The sequence below is a fragment of the Strix uralensis genome, chromosome 32, assembly GCF_047716275.1.
Source record: "Strix uralensis isolate ZFMK-TIS-50842 chromosome 32, bStrUra1, whole genome shotgun sequence".
NCBI classification, from domain to species: Eukaryota; Metazoa; Chordata; class Aves; order Strigiformes; family Strigidae; genus Strix; species Strix uralensis.
Genome location: NC_134003.1, coordinates 1,659,660 through 1,680,124, shown reverse-complemented (window position 1 = coordinate 1,680,124; position 20,465 = coordinate 1,659,660). Strand labels below are relative to the sequence as shown.

At 44.9% G+C, this 20,465-nt stretch overlaps 2 protein-coding genes across 2 annotated transcripts; one reads left to right on the top strand and one right to left on the bottom strand.

Annotated features, from left to right (window-relative positions):
* The first annotated feature begins 11,441 nt into the window (after positions 1-11,441).
* Positions 11,442-12,458, top strand: LOC141936450 (uncharacterized). Its single transcript, XM_074853405.1, has 2 exons — positions 11,442-12,029; positions 12,072-12,458. The coding sequence occupies exons 1-2, from the start codon at positions 11,442-11,444 to the stop codon at positions 12,456-12,458; spliced, it is 975 nt and encodes a 324-aa protein (XP_074709506.1).
* Positions 12,459-19,585: 7,127 nt separating this feature from the next.
* On the bottom strand, positions 19,586-20,260 carry LOC141936452 (uncharacterized). Its single transcript, XM_074853408.1, has one exon. It carries the CDS (start codon positions 20,258-20,260, stop codon positions 19,586-19,588), a length of 675 nt encoding a protein of 224 aa, XP_074709509.1.
* Positions 20,261-20,465: the final 205 nt, after the last annotated feature.

Genomic DNA, 20,465 nt, shown 5'->3' with positions numbered 1-20,465 from the left:
CCCCACCGACATCTAGCACTGGCTGAGATGAAACCCACCCCAAGGGGATCAGTTCCTGAGTATGTTTATTAAAAACAGTGGTTTCTTGTGAACTAGAGAAATGGCTCTGCCCAGCTGGTTTTTGAGACAAAGGAAAAGGTCCATAAATAATTTTGTAATGAAACAATAATAAAGTTTAGGAACTCTTGGACAACTATGCCCCACACCAGGCAAGAATCACAGAGGGTGAGATGCTCCCTTTACCATAGGCTTCTCCAGCAAGAACAAATCCTGACCCTTGCTGGTCAGCACTGAGTGTGTTCATCTTTGCCTGAACCACAAGAATTGTGACTTTGTTGTGGCATCTCTCCTTCATAAATTGGTTCTTTGATCCAAAGCCATAACTCTTCATTGCTTTTTGGTTCCAAAGGCCGTAGGTGTGATCCTCCCTGTCAACCAAAGTGAGCAGTTCACATTTATAGTATTTTTATTCTAGTTTGGATGCAGGCACTGCCCCAACCTTCAAACAAATCCTTATTTCATTCCGTACTTGACTGAAACCCCATGTGTACCTGCCTAATTTACTGAAAGCCCAGGTGAAGTTTAATTTTTTGATCACAACAATGACTTGTCTTTCATGTTAATACCCAGTAATGTCTGTAAAACAATGTATCTAAACCCTCTTAATCAGTACACTCCAAAACTACAGAATCAAAGAAAGAAAGAAAAACCCCAGAAATCCATTTTAACTTTGGCAGCATAGCAACTTTGGAGACTTTCACTATGTAACAATTTAATGAGTGTTTCACTTTCACATGAAAATGCCTGTCAAAAATGCGTGCTTCTGTTGTCATCATCCGTGCATATCCTAGTAGTATCCACCTTCTCCCCACAAGCCAGCCCTTCCCTGCATTGGTTCTCAGCTAAGAAAATCTCCTGTGTTTTTTTAACATGTCTGACTCAACCTGGAAAACAGCACGAGATGAAGGTGGGAAAAAAGTTAAAACAGGGCTGTGGCACTGAGAAGTACGAAGAGGCAAGCTGAAAAACATCCTGGAGACGATGCCAGGTTAGACACTAGGGAATCCACCACCTTCCCTTTAATAAGTCAGGAATGCAAAGGAGCACCGTCACAGTGCAGCAATTTTGGAGCATGAGCCAATGCACCAGGAATCCAAAGCTCCCTGACTGCTCCAAATATAGAAATCTGGCAGAACATCCCAGTCAAAAAAAAGTATAGAAGAAACACATGGCACATGGAAAATAAGGAGGTGATTGGTGACAGCCAACATGGCTTCACTAAGGGCAAATCATGCCTGAAAACTTTTGTGGCCTTCTACGATGGGGTTGGTGGGTAAGGGAAGAGAGAGAGATGTCATCTACCTGGACTTGTGCAAAGCACAAAGTGGATTGAGAGTAGCCCTGCAGAGAAGGACTTGGGGGTGTTTCTTGACAAGAAGCTCAACATGTACATTTGCAGCCCAGAAAGTCACCCATGTCCTGGGCTGCATCAAGAGAAGTATGGCCAGCAGGTCGAGGGAGGGGATTCTGAGGGGATTCTCCCCCTCTACTCCGCTATCATGAGATGCCCCCTGCAGTGCTGGGTCCAGCTCTGGGGACCTCCACATCAGAAGGACACGGACCTGCTTGAGTGGGGCCAGAGGAGGCCACGAAGATGCTCGGGGGGCTGGAGCACCCCCCTGTGAGGACAGGCTGAGAGAGTTGGGGGTATTCAGCCTGGAGAAGAGAAGGCTCCGGGGAGACCTTAGAGCGGCCTCCCAGGACTGAAAGGGGCTACAGGAAAGATTAAGAGGACTTTATACAAGGGCATGTAGTGATAGAACAAGGGGTAATGGCATTAAACTGACAGAGGGTAGATTTAGATTAGATACAAGGAAGAAATTCTTCCCTGTGAGGGTGGTGAGACACTGGCACAGGTTGCCCAGAGAAGTTATTGATGTCCCCTGCCTGGAAGTGTTCAGGGCCAGATTGGACGAGGATTTGAGCAATCTGGGCTAGTGGAAGGTGTCCCTGCTCATGGCAGGAGGGGTTGGAATTAGATGATTTTTAAAGTCCCTTCCAACCCAAACCATTCTATGATTCTATGAAACAAGGTAAATTGGCTAGGTGTGATTTGGGATATTGGTTTGAAACCTCAAGTGATGTAAAAATAGCCTTGCTCCATTAACAGTAACAAAAAAATACCAATAAACTAAGCAAAGAGATGTAAAGCAGGAGGGATCTGCAGTGGGGAGTTGTTAAGCTTTAAAACTAGTGCATAGTGAAGAACGCTACATGTGTTAGACTACATGAGAGAGTCTTCCCTTGAAGAAACAGATTTGCCTTAGAGAAATACCGGCATGAAGCTGGGACAGCTATTTCCTCCAGTCGCTCCCAGACACAGCGATTTCCTCCAGTCTTGCCAAGACATTGCCATTTCCTTCAGTCTTGTCAAGGAATGGCTGTTTTCTCCAGCCTCACCATGGCATGGCCATTTCCTCTGGTCTCTCCAAGGCATGGCCATGTCCTCCAGCCTCACCAAGGCATGGCCACGTCCTCCAGACTCGCAAGGCATGGCCATGTCCTCCAGCCTCACCAAGGCATGGCCATGTCCTCCAGACTTGCAAGGCATGGCCATGTCCTCCAGCCTCACCAAGGCATGGCCATATCCTCTAGACTCACAAGGCATGAACATTTCCTCCAAGCTCTACAAACCACTAGAGCGCAGCATTCACACACGCAACCACCTCCTGCAACAGCCTTGCAGAACCAGATACTGGTAGCTGGGAAACTGCCTTCAGATGCCCTTTCTCTCCAGGAAAACAGTTTAAATTGGCAGCCTGTGAGCTAGACCCAGCCCAACGCATTTGTGTCATAGACCCCTAATGTCTGAATGCTCCTTATTGTACCATGGCACGAAGTTAAATCTGAGTTGCCAATGCTCCTTGCAGCCCCACCACAGCCTGTAAAAGCCAGTGTCTGATTCCAGCTGCTCACATGTACACGTGCTTCTGGGCATTGAGAACACGCACTGAAACGGTAGCGGGGCTGCACGTCAGGTTCTTCACAGGAGAGTGAGTCTGCTCAGTCGATCGCTGCAGGGCAGTAAGGTGCGTGCAGGGAGGGGAAGGTGGAGAATAAAGGCAACACAAGAGAATAAGCAGAGATCGCACTTTTATTGTATCAGACTTGTAATTAGAAAGCAGCATACAGGCTGCAGATAATAAAACTTAACATATTATTAGCCCAGCAAGCACTAAATTCGCAGTCTCACTATTTCAGTGATTTAATAGCACTGAAGGCAAAATACTAACCCCTCATGCATTAGAATGAAACACTCCTCACTTGGACTCCTTCTTGCTTCATTTTAAAAGTGTTTTATTACTTAATGAACTCTTGCTGTTCTGCAATTACTGGCCCCACACACCTCTTTGTTCTGGCTGCTACCAGGCTCAGTGGAGGTTAGTCTCTGTAGAAAATCTGACTACATGATCATAATAGCCCTGGTGACTTTTAAAACACTTAAGCTGAGCTGTGGAGTTTCAACACAACTTTCTCTCTCCCCAGAATCATATCCATTAGCTCCATCCATTAGCTGGGCTTCTAATGGGAGAGAAGCCTTGGTGCTGAGGTTTGAACTCACAATTTGATCACAGCCACAGCTGTCCCCTCTGCAGCAGCACCAGATGTTAAGTCAAAGGCACAGAGCCCCCAGCAGCACAGCTCCAGGGACCGCCAGCACCTCTGCTCTAAATAGGGAAGCAGCATGTGGTCACCGAGGCACCCAGCTCCAGAAGCTGTGAAATCTATGTAGCAGAGCCTCTATCACTCCAGCAATGAGAATGTCAAGTTACCATGGCAGATTTTGTTCCTCTGCCATCACTTTCCATATACAGGAGCTACTTTGGCTTCGGAGGCCATTGACTTGGCTTTTGGTTTTGCTGTTGCTCCAAGTGCAGCACAGAAATGAGGGATTGTGGTGTCTTGGCTGGTGATGGGCATTTCTTGGCTTCTGGGTTTGATGTAAAAAGCTCCTCAGGTTTCTTTTCTTTTTGCCTGTTGCTGTGTCTGGCTCTGCCACTGCTGTGGGACGGGTGCTGGCTCTAGCGTGGTTTTGCTTACTGCAGGTGGCAGAGGGGCTGCTTGCTTGACTGCTGCTGGTTTAGCTGGGAGGACATCCTTCTTGCAAGCCAGGGACTGAGAAAAACATTATAGGAAAAAAGAATACCCAATGTTTTTGAGGAAATAAAAAAAAATACACTTTTTTTTTGCTTTTTGTAAAACAACAAGAGAAGAAAGAAACGCAGCAGCAAAAGCAGCATTTTTCTATTAGAAACGCTGGTGGCTTCATCTTCATCCACATACAGGTGTTAGAATGAAGCAAATTGTGAGAGCTCACAATTGTTATGATTTTAATGACTAACTCAGAGCAATGGAAAGGAGAAGATCCAAGATAAGCCTCTCTCTTTTGAGCTTGAAGACCAATAATTGCCCCTCCCAAGTTATCTTCCTGCTGTTTATTCATCTGGTCAATGTCCCTTTCATTACTCAGGCCTTGTTAGATGATCCCTTTTCCAGCACTCACCCATGTTAGTATTTGCAGTCCAAACACCTCTGAGGACACCAAGGTTGGGTCAGAGTCCATTTTCTCAGACACAGCATCTGTGCAAGGCTGTGAGGCTCCTCAAAATCTTCCCTGCTGCTCTGGATTTACCCTGTCCTTTTCTTCCCCAGGGAGTTTGCTCTATCAGTCAGAACATGTTATTAAGTCAGACGCTCAGGACATACTAAGCTTTTAAAATTTCCTCTTTCCATAGCAATTCAGCTAATAGAGCAGTTTTAGGATTATAGTGCAAGGCATGTTTATATAATCTCTGAGTCCTCTGGGCCTGATTCTCTTCCTATAATCACCTTGTGCAACGGTGTGATGCCATCAAAGTCACAAGAATGGCATAGGTATAACCAAGATTATCTCCATTAATCTGTGGCATTACACAGATGCAGAAACAGTAGGAGAAGAAAAAATCTAATTCTTAGAGCCTGCAGCTCCTGAAATTTAATCTCAGTTAACTCCATTTGCAAATGGAAGAGTCTGAAATTGCCATCACCAGACTCTAATCCTACAGTAAGACATATTATGGCAAGTCTAATTAACAGTATTTAATAGATTCATCAGAATCAAACTTACCCAACCCACCAGTGAAGAAATGAATCAATGCAAAGACAGAGTAACAGCTTTGGGAGTCAGAGAGGTCCTTATATACCCCCGGAGCCCTACCTCCCAGAGAGAAGGGCCTGTGCTGTACATGGTACATTTTTTCACAGCTCCAGAACTGCCCAATTTGCAGAAACAAGTATTTTTCCTGACCTTTAGGAGAGAAAACTCCCCATTCTTAGGCATTTTCTATTTTAGCAGCAAAAGGCTGTTCTGTTGGCCACACCTGAAGTGTGAAAGCTTGTTCTTATTCAGATGTCTTCCAAATGCTCTCCTTTAAAACCTCATGGCTTCAGTCCTGCCAGAAACAACAACAAAAATAACGCAGGCAGCAAATTCACACAGAAATTCAAAATGTGGGGTCTGAACCTCAGGGACATTCAAGGTCTCTTCTGACTTCTTTAGAAGCATAATGCAACCTTAATTCAAATGCAAGTGGTGCTCCAAGAACCTCCCTGTTGCACCAGACACCTGCCTGACCACCATGCAGCTGATACTCCAGTAAGCTGGTATTTCATCCCCTTCCAAGAGGGTAGGGAAGCCTGAAACGTGGCACTGTACCCCAGCTCACTGTTCTCCAACAGCAGCAGCGCTGCAAAGTCAAGCACAAAGCCAGGGTGACCCCCAGGCTGCTCTACTTTACAAATGCATGTCCTGGTGTATGAGCTAGAAAAGGCTGATGCCAGGCTAAACTCCAACAAGTCCATTCCTGAGCTCAAGTGAGTAAATGAAGCAATTGCGAATTAGGCTCTTTGATGCGATGGCTGACTGGAAAGTGTTCCTGTTGTGCCCAATGGGTTTTCAATGAGGCAATCTGTTGTACTCGAGAAGCACAGTAATTCTGCAGAAGCAGTTAGGAATAAATTTAGGCAGGGAATTAAGAGGTTTTCAAGAAGCAGTGCAGGGACACTCTGGAACAGGCTGCCAAATCAGAAAATTGGAATCAAAATATGGAATAAGCTTTAAGATGGAGGTTGGTGAATTTATGGAAGTGGTTTTATAACTAAAAATACAGAGTCACAGACTTAACTCAGTGATTCAGCCATGTGCGTCTCTTGGGAGTTGTTAAACTCATCCATTGGTATAGGTTTAATAGCAAACCCTCTGGTTCCTGGGAAGCTCAGGAGCTGTATGGCAGAAAAACCGAAGAGGAATCACTCATGAAATAACAGGCAGAAAAAAAAATACTGAAGCATGGATACTTCATATCCAGTACTTGGATACCACAGCATTTGGCCATCCCTGGGGGTGACCATCTTCTTGTCTTCTGTAACACAACCTGACACTCAGTCTCCAGCACTAGGAGAGAAGATGCTTTAGTGACTGGACTCACAGGCAGACAGACCGATACTAGGAAATTCAGTAACAGGTAATTATGTCTTTTGTCTCGTGAGAGGAGTTAATCAAGATGTCCACCCTAAAATGATGACAGACACAATAATAAAGAACAAGATGGGGTGTTAACGAAACAGTGTTTAATTAAGCCAGCAAGGCAAGCTGTGTCTTGGGAGATCCAGTTCAGCAGCTTCTGAATCACACCATGAAATCCAGGAGTGTAATGGTTTCCTCAGATCGTTTTCTCTGTGCACAAAGGTTCAAAGTACTGGATGGAGAAAAACCAAAGAGCATCCATACAGGCATGAGGGGAGGATCACAGTGACCATTTTACATCCTGAGCTGAGGTTCTCTGCAGTGGTCTCCACTTCTGAAGAAGCTGATACTTTTTTTCAGACTGAAGCAATACAGCTTCAAGACCCTTATTGATATTGAGACACTCATCTCAGCTACAGACCTCCATTCGGAGCTGCTAGCATAACTGCTGTATACCCCCCAGAGCATCTTAGACTTTTGGGGACTTACTTACCTGATCAGCATTTGCAAGGCCAGTGGCGGGTTGATAGCAGCACAGCACCTACCCACGCTGTGTGGGAGCTGGAGTAGCATTTTCTGTCTAGGAAAGATGGGCTGAGGCCAGTATTTTTCTCACTTGTGGTGTTATGTTCCCTGGAATTAGTGGCACAACTTCAGTATCGACTGGGAGCTGAGCTGGGCTCCACAAGGTGAGAGCTGAGGAACTCCACGTTCACTGTAAAGCCACCTTACTCAGTGCACGTTTCCCCCGTAGTTTCCCAAATGTTTCAGTAAGGCAGGTTTCACTGCATATGGTGTTTGGCTCTAAAAATAGTCTTTGTGCAATTCACATGGAAGGGGAAAGCAATTACACCTCTACTATGGGAAAAAACATTCACTCCCTTTCCACGGGCTGACTTCAGAGCCTCTTCAATGATAATTACCATAATTTTTCTGCTGAGGTTGCTGACATGGAGGTGAAGTGACCTCCTCGAGCCTCTCCAGACCTGGATCCAAACCAGTGTTTAAGGTCAGGATGGCCCCACCTTCTGATCTCCAGACAGGGTTCAGGTCGTCTTCCTTCCAGCTATGGAAAGTGATTTTCTTTAATCACTCGATGTTGCAAGTTGAGGCTGGGAATTTGACACCTAAATATTCCAGAAACCTCACTGCTTGCTTAAATAAAAGCAATGTCTCAACACAGAACCATGGCTGTACAGCCTGTAACAGTCTTTGCCTCAACACTGCTCCACAAGTGCTACGTGCCCTGTTTCTCTCACAAGCTCTAATTGATGGACGTAACAAAGGTTACTGAAGCTCTGACCTGAAGATGCATATTCGCTTGTGAATATTGCACAAATATTCAAATTTAATATTTGATCTAATGAAAGGCACTGTCTCCTTTCGAACCCAGCTGCTCTGTCTAATTCAGGTCAACAAGTGCAACAATAAAACCCACGTTTTTATGAGTCTGAGCTTATTCCCTCTATCCTACTGCTTTGAAGGGCTCTATTCCAGGAGCGTATCTCGGCAGAAGAGCTATTTTGATAACCACAAAGCATGATGCTACCTAGAAAGCAGACAGGCAGGTTCTCCACTGCTGGAAAGTGTCCTAGTTCCTGCCTTCAGCAGAGCTACGACTGCAATTTGTACCAGCAGAGCAGCAGGTGAGGCCTGATTCAGGGTTAGGTCTTGGGCTGGGATATTCCACTCACTAGCAAAAGCTGGCGACTAAAACTAAGCAGCTTCCAAAGCCAGCCAGGCAGGCAGCAAGGCAGAGCCCCACCTGCCATGAGGTAAGAAGGGAAGTTGCTCAGATGAAGTCACGCTATAGGAGAAGATGTGGTCTAAAATTCAGGTGTTCTATCCTTCAGTTGCCAAACGATTATTAACAGAGGAAGTTACACCACAGCTAGAAACAGCTTCTTGCATTTGCAAGCCAGAATCCCAGCTGGTGACGGGTACCAGCTCAGCCTGTTGCAACGATTGCATCTGTAGTGCGTGCTCTGATAAGAGCTCTGGTAAAATGGTGGAGACAGGACAAAGATATTCCCAAGACAACCAAATATGATGAAATTCACCTCTGTGTGGGACACATCGTCTCTGCTGCTGAGAATAATCCTACCATCAGAAATGACGACTGCTTGACTTGTATTCTGACAGCTCCCTGAGATTTTGAGAATAACAATCAGTGAGCTATTTTCACTCAATTAACTTCTTTTACATGGAATAATGCTTGGGGAATAAACTGTATATACTACAAACTCCCTTTGTTTCATGTGTAGAGTGAAACATCTTTTCAAATGCCGTTCAGGCACCTAAATGAGACCAGTGTCCAAAATCCATTTGGATGTGATGAATCTCATATGCTATTAAAAAACCCCTTTACTTTTCACATGATACATGGAGATAAACTCAGCTCCCTCTTCTGTCACATTTAGATGATGGGTGGGAGCTGCATCTTCTGTACCATGGAAAATAACATACGTTCAAAATTATCTGTTCTGAAATGAAAGAAGAATGAAATCTATTAAGATCTTCATGGCGAAAAAATAAACCCACCCATCACGAGTTTATAGAACCACGAGAAAGTCACTTTAGAGATTTTGTTGATGAAAAGCAGGTGAGAGAAGTACAGGTTAAGACCCCTGTCTTAAACTACAAATACATCCTAAGAAGCGGGGGCATTAGCTGACATGAAATGACTCATGCATGGGTTGAAGTGGAACCACGGTGGTGGACACCACACCAAGACCCCTGATCTCCACGGGGTCTGCAATGAATGTATTAACCTGAAGGTATGACCTTTGTTCACACAGAAAGTTTTCTGTTAAATCAGATTAATCAAAAAGGGGAATAAAATGCATTCTGCACCAAAAGCCTCTCTTCACAATGCCTACGTGTAAAACAAGTCTGTGGAGGAAATGCATGCACAACGGCAGTTGTGAAAGAATGAGCTCATTACCTAGGAGGACTCATTCCCAGAAGGCAGGGCTTTGAAACCATATAAAAGTTCTCAAATCTCTGTGCTCCACCATCCACTCGACTTCGTGCTTCTCCCTGTTGACTGGTTGGGTAAGTCAGAGAATACTGATACTTTTTTTGTGATGTCTATAATTTTACTGCTTGGCTTAATGTAGGCAGACTCTTTAAAGAAGTGTTTTATTCAATACCTTTGAATATGCAAAAGATTCCTTCAAAGAAGAGAAATTGTGGGCATTGGGGTAGGACAAGCAGTCCTGGAATGACTCTGCAGGCAAATTCAGATTACGTGCTAAATTAGACCCTTTCTGAAGAAGAGATTAGATAAAATTATGTTGGTCTAAGAATAACTGATCCTGCCTTCGGGGAAGGAGAAGGTCTAAATGACCTCCTAAAGCTCCTTCCAAATCTGTTTTCTGTGATTCTGCTATTTATAATAAGAATATTTTAAAAACTTCAATTTCTTTGAAGAATTATTTTATAAATGATAGATTTGGGAGTGTGAGGGGCTGCAGGGAGCAGGAGGGTGAAAATATTCCTAGTGTGCTGCCTCATTCATGTTAACCATGTCAAGAGCAATATATTAATTTGGCTTAAGATCTTATCAGGTTCTTATAAAGAAAATAGCCAGAGACAAGTGATATTTATCTGGAGGATCTAGGAGGATATAGAAGAGAGGAATGAATTTGCTTTGAAGATGTGCTGAGAGGAGTAGGCAACATGGGGAAGGGAGAACGAACTTGCACAGTCACATGATCTGTGTTGGTGCTAGTCCTGTGTTAAGAGGACTTAAAAATGCCCCTTCCAACCAACACTTCTGTGATTCTAACCTTTTATTTGTGCCCTTAAATTGTCTTTAGGAAAACAGCAACAGGCTTTACCAAAGACACAGCACCAGTCCAGCTGAGCCTGGTGCCTGCCTTCAGCAGCCCGACAAAACAGGGGCAGGATCATAAATTGTTAGGAAACCCCATTTGGCCTGTTGCACATTACTGGCCTTGGGAGAAGAAATCCCTCCTGATTATTCTGATTCATGCAAGCTACATGTATTATTAGTGGCCACGATAATCCAGAAACATAGAGACGCATTACCACTGCTAATTCTTTCCATGACAGTTGGAAGGACTGTGCCACAGGTAACCTCAATCCATTGCATCACCAATGAAGTCAGAGTGAAACCAGAGCAAGAGGAGGAGTTGGCCTATTATTGTTACTGTAAAGACTCTTAATACTACAGAAAGATATCAGCTTACTGGTGAGGTCCACCTTGAGGCCTTAGCACCTCAGGTTTCTAATTCCAAGTAGAATCTGGAAACCATTTTAAAAGGGACAAAATCAAATGAAGTATTTCGGTTTTGTCAATGTAAAATATCCTGGTGGGCCCAGATTTGTGTTTTTCTACTTTTTGATACACCAGAAGTTTTTAAATGTTTGTCTTCAGCATTCTTTATTATTATTATTTTGACTTTCTGAAACCGTTATCAAACCAGCAGATCTGTTATTTGCCAGCTCCTCTCATCAATTCCCCAGGACAGAAATGAAAGGTAGTTAACACATTGGGAAGAGCTAAGCTACAGGAGGAAGAGCTCTGAAGTGTAAATCAGCTCCAGGTTCAAAGGAGTGGTGCTACCTCAGTTAGACCTGACAGGGCTGTCCCACATTGCAGAACAGAAAGGAGGAACAAGATAAGACAGAGTCAGAGCAGGAGCTGAAAGACAGGATGAAAAAGAAAGAGCAAATCATAATTCTTTCTGAGCCAACCTGCCTTGGGAAACCAAGGGCAAACTAAGAGAACTTTACTCTTGCAGCTGATTCATGTTTCTTATAATCCTTTCACCCTTATCCCAATGCAGTTCATTTAGCAGACACAATAACACTCTGACATTTCTTTCAGATAATCTTGTTTCCTACAAAGATGTCTTTGGATCAAATGCAAATCAAGCAGGAAATCACCCTCCCACCTGGCCTGAGCAAAACTATTTCAAAGCAAAGCCAAGAGCCTGTGCCATGCACTGAGCAGGTCCCATGTCCACAGCAACAATCTGAAGTCCAAGTCCCAACACCTTGTGCAGAACCAGTCCCAGTAGCAGTGGTACCGTGCCCAGAGAAAACAGTGCCATTACCAACACCGGTGGTGGAACCAGCCAAGGAAGAAACACCAGTGGTTGTAATACCCAAGTGTCCACCCCAGGAGCAGCAGCAGCAACAGCAATGCAAGCTACCACCTGTATCATGCCCTGAACCTGTTCCATGCCCTGAAGAGAAATCAACATGCAAAGAGCTGCCTGTGCCAGCCCCTGTTTCCTGCTCTGATCCAACTCCATGTGTGCTGGAGAAGCAGGAGTGCCAGGAGACCCCTGTGCCAGTTCCCGTTACCTGCTCGGAGGCTGCAGCATGTGCCCAAGAGAAGCAGCAATGCAAGGAGATCCCTGTGCCAACCCCTGTTCCGTGCCCTGAACCTGCACCATGTCCCCAGGAGAAGCAGGAGTGCAAGGAGATCCCTGTGCCCACTTCGTGCCCTCCAGAGAAGCAGGAATGCAAGGAGACCCCCGAGCCAATCCCTGTTCAGTGCCCTGAACCCACACCATGTGCCCAAGAAAAGCAACAGTGCAAGGAGACCCCTGTGCCAATCCCTGTTCAGTGCCCTGAACCTGCACAGTGTCCTCAGGAGAAGCAGCAATGCAAGGAGATCCCTGTGCCAACCCCTGTTCCATGCCCTGAACCTGCACCATGTCCCCAGGAGAAGCAGGAGTGCAAGGAGATCCCTGTGCCCACCCCGTGCCCTCCAGAGAAGCAGGAAGGCAAAGAGACCCCCGTGCCAACCCCTGTTCAGTGCCCTGAGCCAGGGAAGTGCTCCCTTCCAGAGAATTGTCCTCCCATCGAGCAGCAGCAGGTGAAGCAGCCCAACCAGTGGCCACCCATGCAGAAGTAACTTGCAGCTGACAAGGGAAGCCCTGAAGAAAGAAGATCATCGTAAACCCAGACCTCCTCTCCCCGTGTCTCACAACCAGAGGTCATTTTCCAACACCCTTTTATTCGCTGCAGAATTTCTGTTAAGAAGCACAGCTTCCAACTCCCCCCCCCAGCTAACGCTAGCGTTATCCTATACTAACAGCCATACACTGACACGTCCACAATGTCAATAGATAGTAAGGCTTCAAGCGGTGTTGTAGGCATGTGCGTTCAGCTTTCCAGCAGCCTGAATTTCTGCCCTCTCCCAATCATCCCGCTGGCTTTTAAAGGCCCAGAGAGAGACCAAAGAGCATGATGGCACGCACGAGTCAGAGTTCATTAAGCTAAATATTCAAACTTAACCCAAATGCAATTAGGGACCTAGAGCTCATCGTCCAAACCCGCATGCTGCCTCCTGGTTTTCATGCCTTCCTCCCCACTCCCTGTATGCAAATGCCGTTTCCCACCTCACATTTAGGGGTTTTGCCTATGAATAATTTGAAGTTTGTGCAGAACCTGCTGTTAAGGGGTTCTGGTCAATGGCAACACGACTTTCTGAATCATGAATCCATAGTGCTGAATATTTTATGCAATTAAAAAAAATCCATTGGGCTAGAGGAAATAGATTTTTACAAAAGAGCCGTCACCTCTTAATTATCTGCTTAGCTGAATTGGTAGTAATCAGCACTTTCCTCAGAGAGCTCACCTTGGATTTTCTAGGATGTGTAAAAGAACAGCTCGCGCTGAGATTATTTATGGAAAATATATAGATAATTAAATCCAATCCAGACATGTTTTGAAATAGATTAACCTCAGGCGTGGCTTCCATCTGTTAGAGAGGATAAAGGAGAAAGCATGCACAGTGCTGTCTCAATTACACCCTGGAACATGTTTCACCACAGAGTGTTGTTGCGTATGTATTTGGTACTTATCTCTAATTATTTTAGGCTGATATTGTATCCAGGATTTATTTCACTGTGAAAATCAACAATAAAAATGACTTTGAATACCAAGTTGTGGAAATTTTTAATAGCTTCTGCTTAAAAAGATGAAAAGGAGCTCAGCTTGCAACAGTCAGTCGGTTTTTTAGGCTCAAAGCTGGGTAAATCAGGACTCAGAAACTCAGGTGCTCACAGGGGACCCTGGGTCCTCTTCTCCTCTCCAGGTTCCCAGGTGAGACAACCTGCAAGAGTCCCTGCACTGTGTCAGTCGGGGTTGGCCAACAGCCCTGAAACGCCTCTCAGCAAAACACCCCATCCCAGAGCATGGCACATAGCAGTGGCTCACACCCAGCTGTCCCCATGGTCAGTCTGCCCAATTTAAACATCTTCACAGCCACTCGGTGACCTTCAGCAGACATAAGACATGGGCATGTCTACGAGGCAGGTTGCAAGCACAAGCAAACGAGTTTTTCCCACACTTCAGATGAGCCAAGAGCGATGTAATCGCACTAGTTTGGCCCTGTACCTGTTAGATGGGTGTTAGATACATCCAACCTCATCGTCTGATCACAGAATCACAATGAGACACACAGCTTCTGGTTTGCAGAGCAAGCTTATCTCTCTGCCAGACACCAATATCACATCACTCAACAGTTTCTGTATTCATCATTTTCCTCCTCTACACTGCCATACAGCTGACTGAAAAATCAATTAACCAAGCCAGTATGTCCTGCTGAGAAACCAAAACATTCTGAATCCTCTCTCTGATTCTTTTAAAACAGAAACTATTAATTCTGAGCGAGCAAAAGCTTCCTTGCAGTGTTAAAAACTTGCAAAGACTATTTTCCTCTCAGCAGTTATAGTATAGTTGAGACTCTAAAACCACAATTAATTGTTCTGATAGACCCACAAAAATACACTTCAGAATGTTATATCTTGCAGAAAATTGAGTTTCCCCAGTTTGCTCCAGTTCAGGATGAAGACAATTTGCAAGATTGCCCCAAGATGGGAAGCACATTGATCCTGAGCCAGTTTTGACACCCGGGCAGCAGCTCTGCCCCATGACCCTGAATTAGATGGTCTTTGTAGACATTTTGATCATTCTGTGTCCTGTTTGCTCTAGACATTTCGCATTTCTGATCTACTTGGTCATTGTATTAACAGCTGTAGGTTTCTGGATCTATCTGAAAAAAAAATGGACAAATAATTCCTTGGGAAATGTGGAAGGCAAATGTACATGGGTCCCTGTCTATGTGTGCCTTGTGTACAAGTGTATGTTTAAAGGTAATCCTTTGGTTAATCAAAGAAAGCAAAAGAGAACAAATTACATTAGTAAAGTGAAAAAATATCAGGAAGCAAGTAATGAGGTTACTTATAATTTTATTGTAGCATGTCCCAAATTAAAGATCAGAAGAAAATGGCCCCATAATTTTATTTTTTTTTTATAGTAGAGGGCAAATAAATCCACGTTAATCAATTACATCTCTTTGTAAAGTAAAGTAATTTCTGCTTGCAAACAAAGGAGGTGTGCTGCAAATTTCTAACCATTCCAGCAGAGCCAGCAGACAAGAGAGCTTGGAAGTAAGCGTTTGCGTCTTCCACGGCACTTTGTGGCCATTGCTGTTAGTGCTACTTCTGCTTCGGGCATTGCTGCTGCTGCTGCTGCTGCGGGATGCTCTTCACAGGACACTTGGCTTGCCCTTTTGGGGGCTGGCATTGCTCCACACATTTTGGAGGACACTTTTCCTGGCATTTTGAAGGTATTTGCTGCTGCTGTTTCTGCTGGTGGGAAGACATCTTTGCTGAGCCTGGAAGAAAACCAAGGTGCTATTTCAGTTATTTTAAGCTCTACACGCTTCTTCTTTCTGGATATTAGTTTCAGTCAGTCCTTCAGCTATGACATCAAACCAACAGTGAAGAGCCTCTAAAAGTTAATCCTACCAGCAAAAGCACAAAAAAAACCCCCTTGGAAATCCCTGAGGATCCTGCTCTTCAGACCAAATGTGTCGGTGACTCCAGTTTGCTGTAGTTGCCCCATATTGCTCTTGTGGGCTCCCATCACAGTTAGACTCTGTGGAGATCAGCCACTCTGCTGAGGCCTCAAGACATAACTGTATATAAGTATAAATCAATATAAAAGGCAAGAACCATTCTAACAAAGTTGTGATCCAAACAGCTAAATGGCTACAGAGGTGGAGGGAAGAGAAACCACGAGAGGGGTTTTCCTTCTTTCCCTCTGCTGAACATTTCAGCTTTAACAAGCTAAGAAACAATATAAATTTTAATGAAGGCATGCTTAATTTAAGGACAACCTCAGAGCAATATTTAAAACTAGTCAAAGAGGAGCAGAAATCTAGTGACATTTCAGTATTGCAAATGGTTTTGAAAGAGAAAAATCATTTGATAACAATCCCTTCTGGCAACAACCATGTCTCTGCTTAGTTCATTGTGAGCCTCAGAGCAGGAGCCAAGTCTCTGGCAGCAAAATGCAGGTGAACTGTCCTCCTGTTCAGTGATTTTATACAAAGAAGTGAAACTCAGAGCCCTGGAGATCCAGGAGATTGCAGTGACCAGCCCATGGCTGCTCAACAGATGCAAAACAAGCTGCCGGTAGATGCCATCCTTTGGTAGCTGATACACAATACCCGATGGTTATCCACAAGGATTCTTATCAGCTAGGAAAAAGTTATGAGGGCTGACAAGGGTTTGCTGGCCCAAAGAGTCAGCAAGCCACCATCCGGAGCCTCAGAAAGTCTCAAAATAATATAATATGGCTTTTACTTGTATAGGGATTAAATTGCCAGAGAGATGAGTTGAAACTGTTACTAGAGAAACAAAATAAAGAAAAATCACCCTGTCTCCCAAGAACAGGGCACCAGAACCCCCACCTATATAGCTAGATGTGCGTGGAAGGACTCACCTGGTGTCTCCTGCTGTTGGAGAAAGGGAAGAAGGAGCTACTCAGATTGATGAGCCTCCCCAATGGGAGGCTTTTATATGCTTTCAGAAGTCAGCCCCAGGAACTGATGACAACAGATTAACTTGATGACCAGAATCTTTCACAACCAGAACCTGCTCCACTGACACCTCCGTACACCTGGACTTCAGTCAAGGTCTGTGAGAGATGCCTCCTCTTTCAGGTGCGGGGGATTTGTTGTTTTTCATGCAAGGCACACCCTATCTGGTAATAACTGACTAATTTATTAATAATTCATCTTGTCCCGACCCTGGGCAAAGATCCCACAACAGAACTCAGATTTGAGAGATGGCTCAGATCTGCTCCAGAGTTAGTAGAACATGTTTGCATAAAGTTTAGGTGTTTCCTGAGAGTTTTTGCCAGTGATCACCAGGACAGATGCCTAGCTGGCATAAATCTGAGCGGGGTGGGGGAGGTCTGTGTGCTGAACCCCAGCTTCTGGGAAGGGCAGCAGGTCTGTGTTTGGCAGTCTGTCATTTTGGGTTTTGCTTCTGTCCTTCTCTATTTTCCTTTCCCAAAAGGGGAATGAAGCATTTTATAATGCCGAGAAATTAGAAAGCTTTCCTCTTATTTTTCTTGCACTTTCACGTAGCTTTTCACTGAAGCAACTAAAACTTCTTTTTTACAAACACTGGATTTTGCTTGCTGAAGTTGTGACAGAATTTCTTTTCTCTGGGGATGGATCTGTGTTTCAGAAAAACGTCAATCCCGTTGAATTTTTTCCAAGCAAGGAACAGAGGAAATGTTTCAACTGAAACATTGTCTTTAGCTCTAATGGAAAAGGTAGTTCAAGGCTCACTTGAGTATTCCCCAGTGCTGTGCCCTGTGGGGTCATATTCAGCCTGATAAATTACAGCCCAGTCTCCATTACAGACTTGTGATACACAGAGAGATGATGGACATGGCTTCCCTGGGTGTAAGAGAGCAGAAGGCACTAATGGAGACAATATCATCCCGTATCTTAACATCCCTCACTTATGCCTGATTTACAAGGGGTCTTAATGACCCCGAGGTTGACAGGGACCAGATGTCACTAATTTGCTGTAATTGTACAGGGGAATCTTAGCAATGCTCCAAACTAGCCACAGGTGCATAGGAGAGCAGTGTGTCAGGGCTTTTTCCTACAGGTGCAGGAAGTGTGATGAGCACAAACCAACAGGTCTCTTCTGCCACTTCCTCTGGGGTTTTCAGAGCTGCGGGCTCCCATCTATGATTACTGCACCTGGTGCAATGCTTGCAGCAGAAAGGGAGAGAAGAAAAAATTTTAAATGACTAACACAGCTGATAGAGCTGGATGAAGAGGTTTGGAAATCAGTCACAGGTGACTAACCGATGGGATGGATCTCATTAGTAGCCGCATATGACTTCCTGACTAAGACTTTTTCCATGCCTGAAAGTGGGTGCTGACACTACACATGTGGCAGCAGCAAGCAATTATTAGTGAGGCAGAGTTCATTGCTGAATCCCCAAAGGTTTGTGCTCAACAGTAGGAATTAGAGGTGCATGTTCCTAGTCTCCCCCTCCATTTTTGTGCTGTTGAACATCTGGTCCACCTATCCCTGCTTTGTCTATCTGAACTGAAAGGTGTGTTCAGGTGTAGAATTTGTTTGCCTTACTGGGACATGTTTTGCCTATCATTATTCCTGTTTGATGGTGTCACCTTTTGGTGTTGACAGAAATAACACAAAAAGGAATCTACTGTCAAACTCTCTACACCTGCACACAGGGTTTCATTAAAAGCTGATTTGGTAATAGTGTTTACACACACCTAAATATAACTCTTTTCTTTTCTAGATTAGATATTCTCCACCCTTGCCGTAATGATATGGTAGGTGGATAGCAATTCTCTACATCCCAGACATGGAAATTGTGTGGCCATCACGGGGAGACAGAGGTAAGCAAGTCACATGCACAGCTGGGAAGACAATGGGATCATTATCTCTGAAACTCAGCATTTAAATGGGTATAACGTCCCTCCAGACAATGGGCCTCCTTCCGTTTCAAAATTATGACTCCAAATATAGAAGTTGCATTTATAATTGAATTAAAATATTATTGTACCTGGCAGATGCTAATGAACCCAAAATGCCAACCACTCTATCAGTCAGGGATGTGAATTCTCATTGCAGATGAGGAAGTGATAGACAACAAGAGTGAGACCTGCCCTAAACCACACAAAGTATCTGCATCAAACCTGGGGAAAAAACTGCAGTCTTGCAGCTCAGACCTGTTCCTGATCCTTGGACCTGTTCCTGAACCACAAAAAGATTCATCTCCTGAAGCCAAATCCCCTACTTTCTATATTTAGTCAGTGAGGATCATGGGAAGAATTAATCAAAAATACCGTTTTCATCTCCATCAGAATGTTTTTAAGAAATAATTAAAATCCCAGAAAGAATGCTTCAATTCCTTCTTTCTTGGATTTGGGGCTTTCTTCCACTTTAATTTACATTTTAAGAGTTTCTAAGATTTGTCTCCAAAATCCAGAGATATCATTAATAAACATGAAAAATATATTTCTATCATTATTGTCAAGAACTATAAAATTCTCTTTTTTTGTTATCTGTCAGAAAAGTATTGACCAGATGATGTTTTGCTTGTACTATTAGAAGATGTTGCTCCACATTATACAGCATGCTCTCTCTGTTTAGAGCACTGCATTGCAGGCACATATCCTCCACAACTATACCAGCTTTTTAAAATTAAATCTAAGGGAAGATGTACTTGTGCCCAAAGATATGGAAACGGGGAGAGGAAAGAAAGACAGAAGACGCATGATGCCGTTGATGGTCAATTTTTATTGTTGCACATAGACATTAAGAGACAAGATGAAAATTAAAGAATAGAAGGGGACGCATCTTCCAACATCAACTCTTTACAGCACAGCCATTGCTAAATACCTTCCCAAGATGCCCAGCAGTATAATATTGGCCAACTGCAGTTACTGGGATAAAGGTGCTGAGATAGCAGTAGCAGAAGTATCATAGGAAGCAAAGATACAGACGGGAAACATTCAGAGAAATATTTTCCAAGACAAAGAGAGCATGAGGTGACCAGATAAGGAGAGGTCTCAGTACATTGCAGACGGGTCTGTAACCTGGTTTTCCTTCCGTGGAGGCACATCAGCCGGTGGATACTGCAATGCTCCGAGGCACCAGGGCTGCGTGCAAGGCTCATGCGTTAAAGAGATCAGCACCGGCGAGAGCAGACCGTGCCACGCGACTCCCGGCACACCGTCTCGCATGAATCAACGCACTTGGTGGTACACACCTCCACGCAGGTGGGTGGGCAGGGCTCCACGCACTTGGTGCGGCACTGGGTGACGCAGGGCTCCACGCACGGGGTGGGGCACTGGGTTGGGCACTGAGTGGCACATGGCTTTATGCAGACGTCGATGCACTTAGGGGGACAGACCTCCACGCACTGGGTGCTGCAGGGCTCCACGCACTGGATGGGGCAGGGCTCCACGCACTGGGTGCTGCAGGGCTCCACGCACTGGGTGCTGCAGGGCTCCACGCACTGGATGGGGCAGGGCTCCACGCACTGGGTGCCGCAGGGCTCCACACACTGGATGGGGCAGGGCTGCACACACTGGGTGCCGCAGGGCTCCACACACTGGGTGGTGCAGGTCGTGGTGCACTGGGTGGCACAAGGCTCCACGCACTGAGTGGTGCAGGACGTGGTGCACTGGGTGGCACAGGGCGTCGCGCAGACCTCCACGCATGGCGTGCAGCACGGCTTCACGCAGACATCACTGCAGGGCTCCACGCACACCGTCTTGCAAGGCTCCGCACATGGGGTGCATTTCTGCACGCAAATGGGAGGGGGCAGGCAGGGCTGCTTGCACTGCTCGTAGTAAGACATCCTTCTGAGGTGCTGGGAAAGCTAAAGACAAAGCTAAAAAGAGAGATACAAAATCAGGACACTCGTCCTTTCTTCTTGAGCCACAATTCACAACCTGAGCTCTTGAAACATAAATAACAGTCAGCTGTTGGACTTAGAAAAGGACTGTTAGAAAAAATTGCATGCGTGAATGATTTCTGGATTCAGACATATGCAACTAACACTG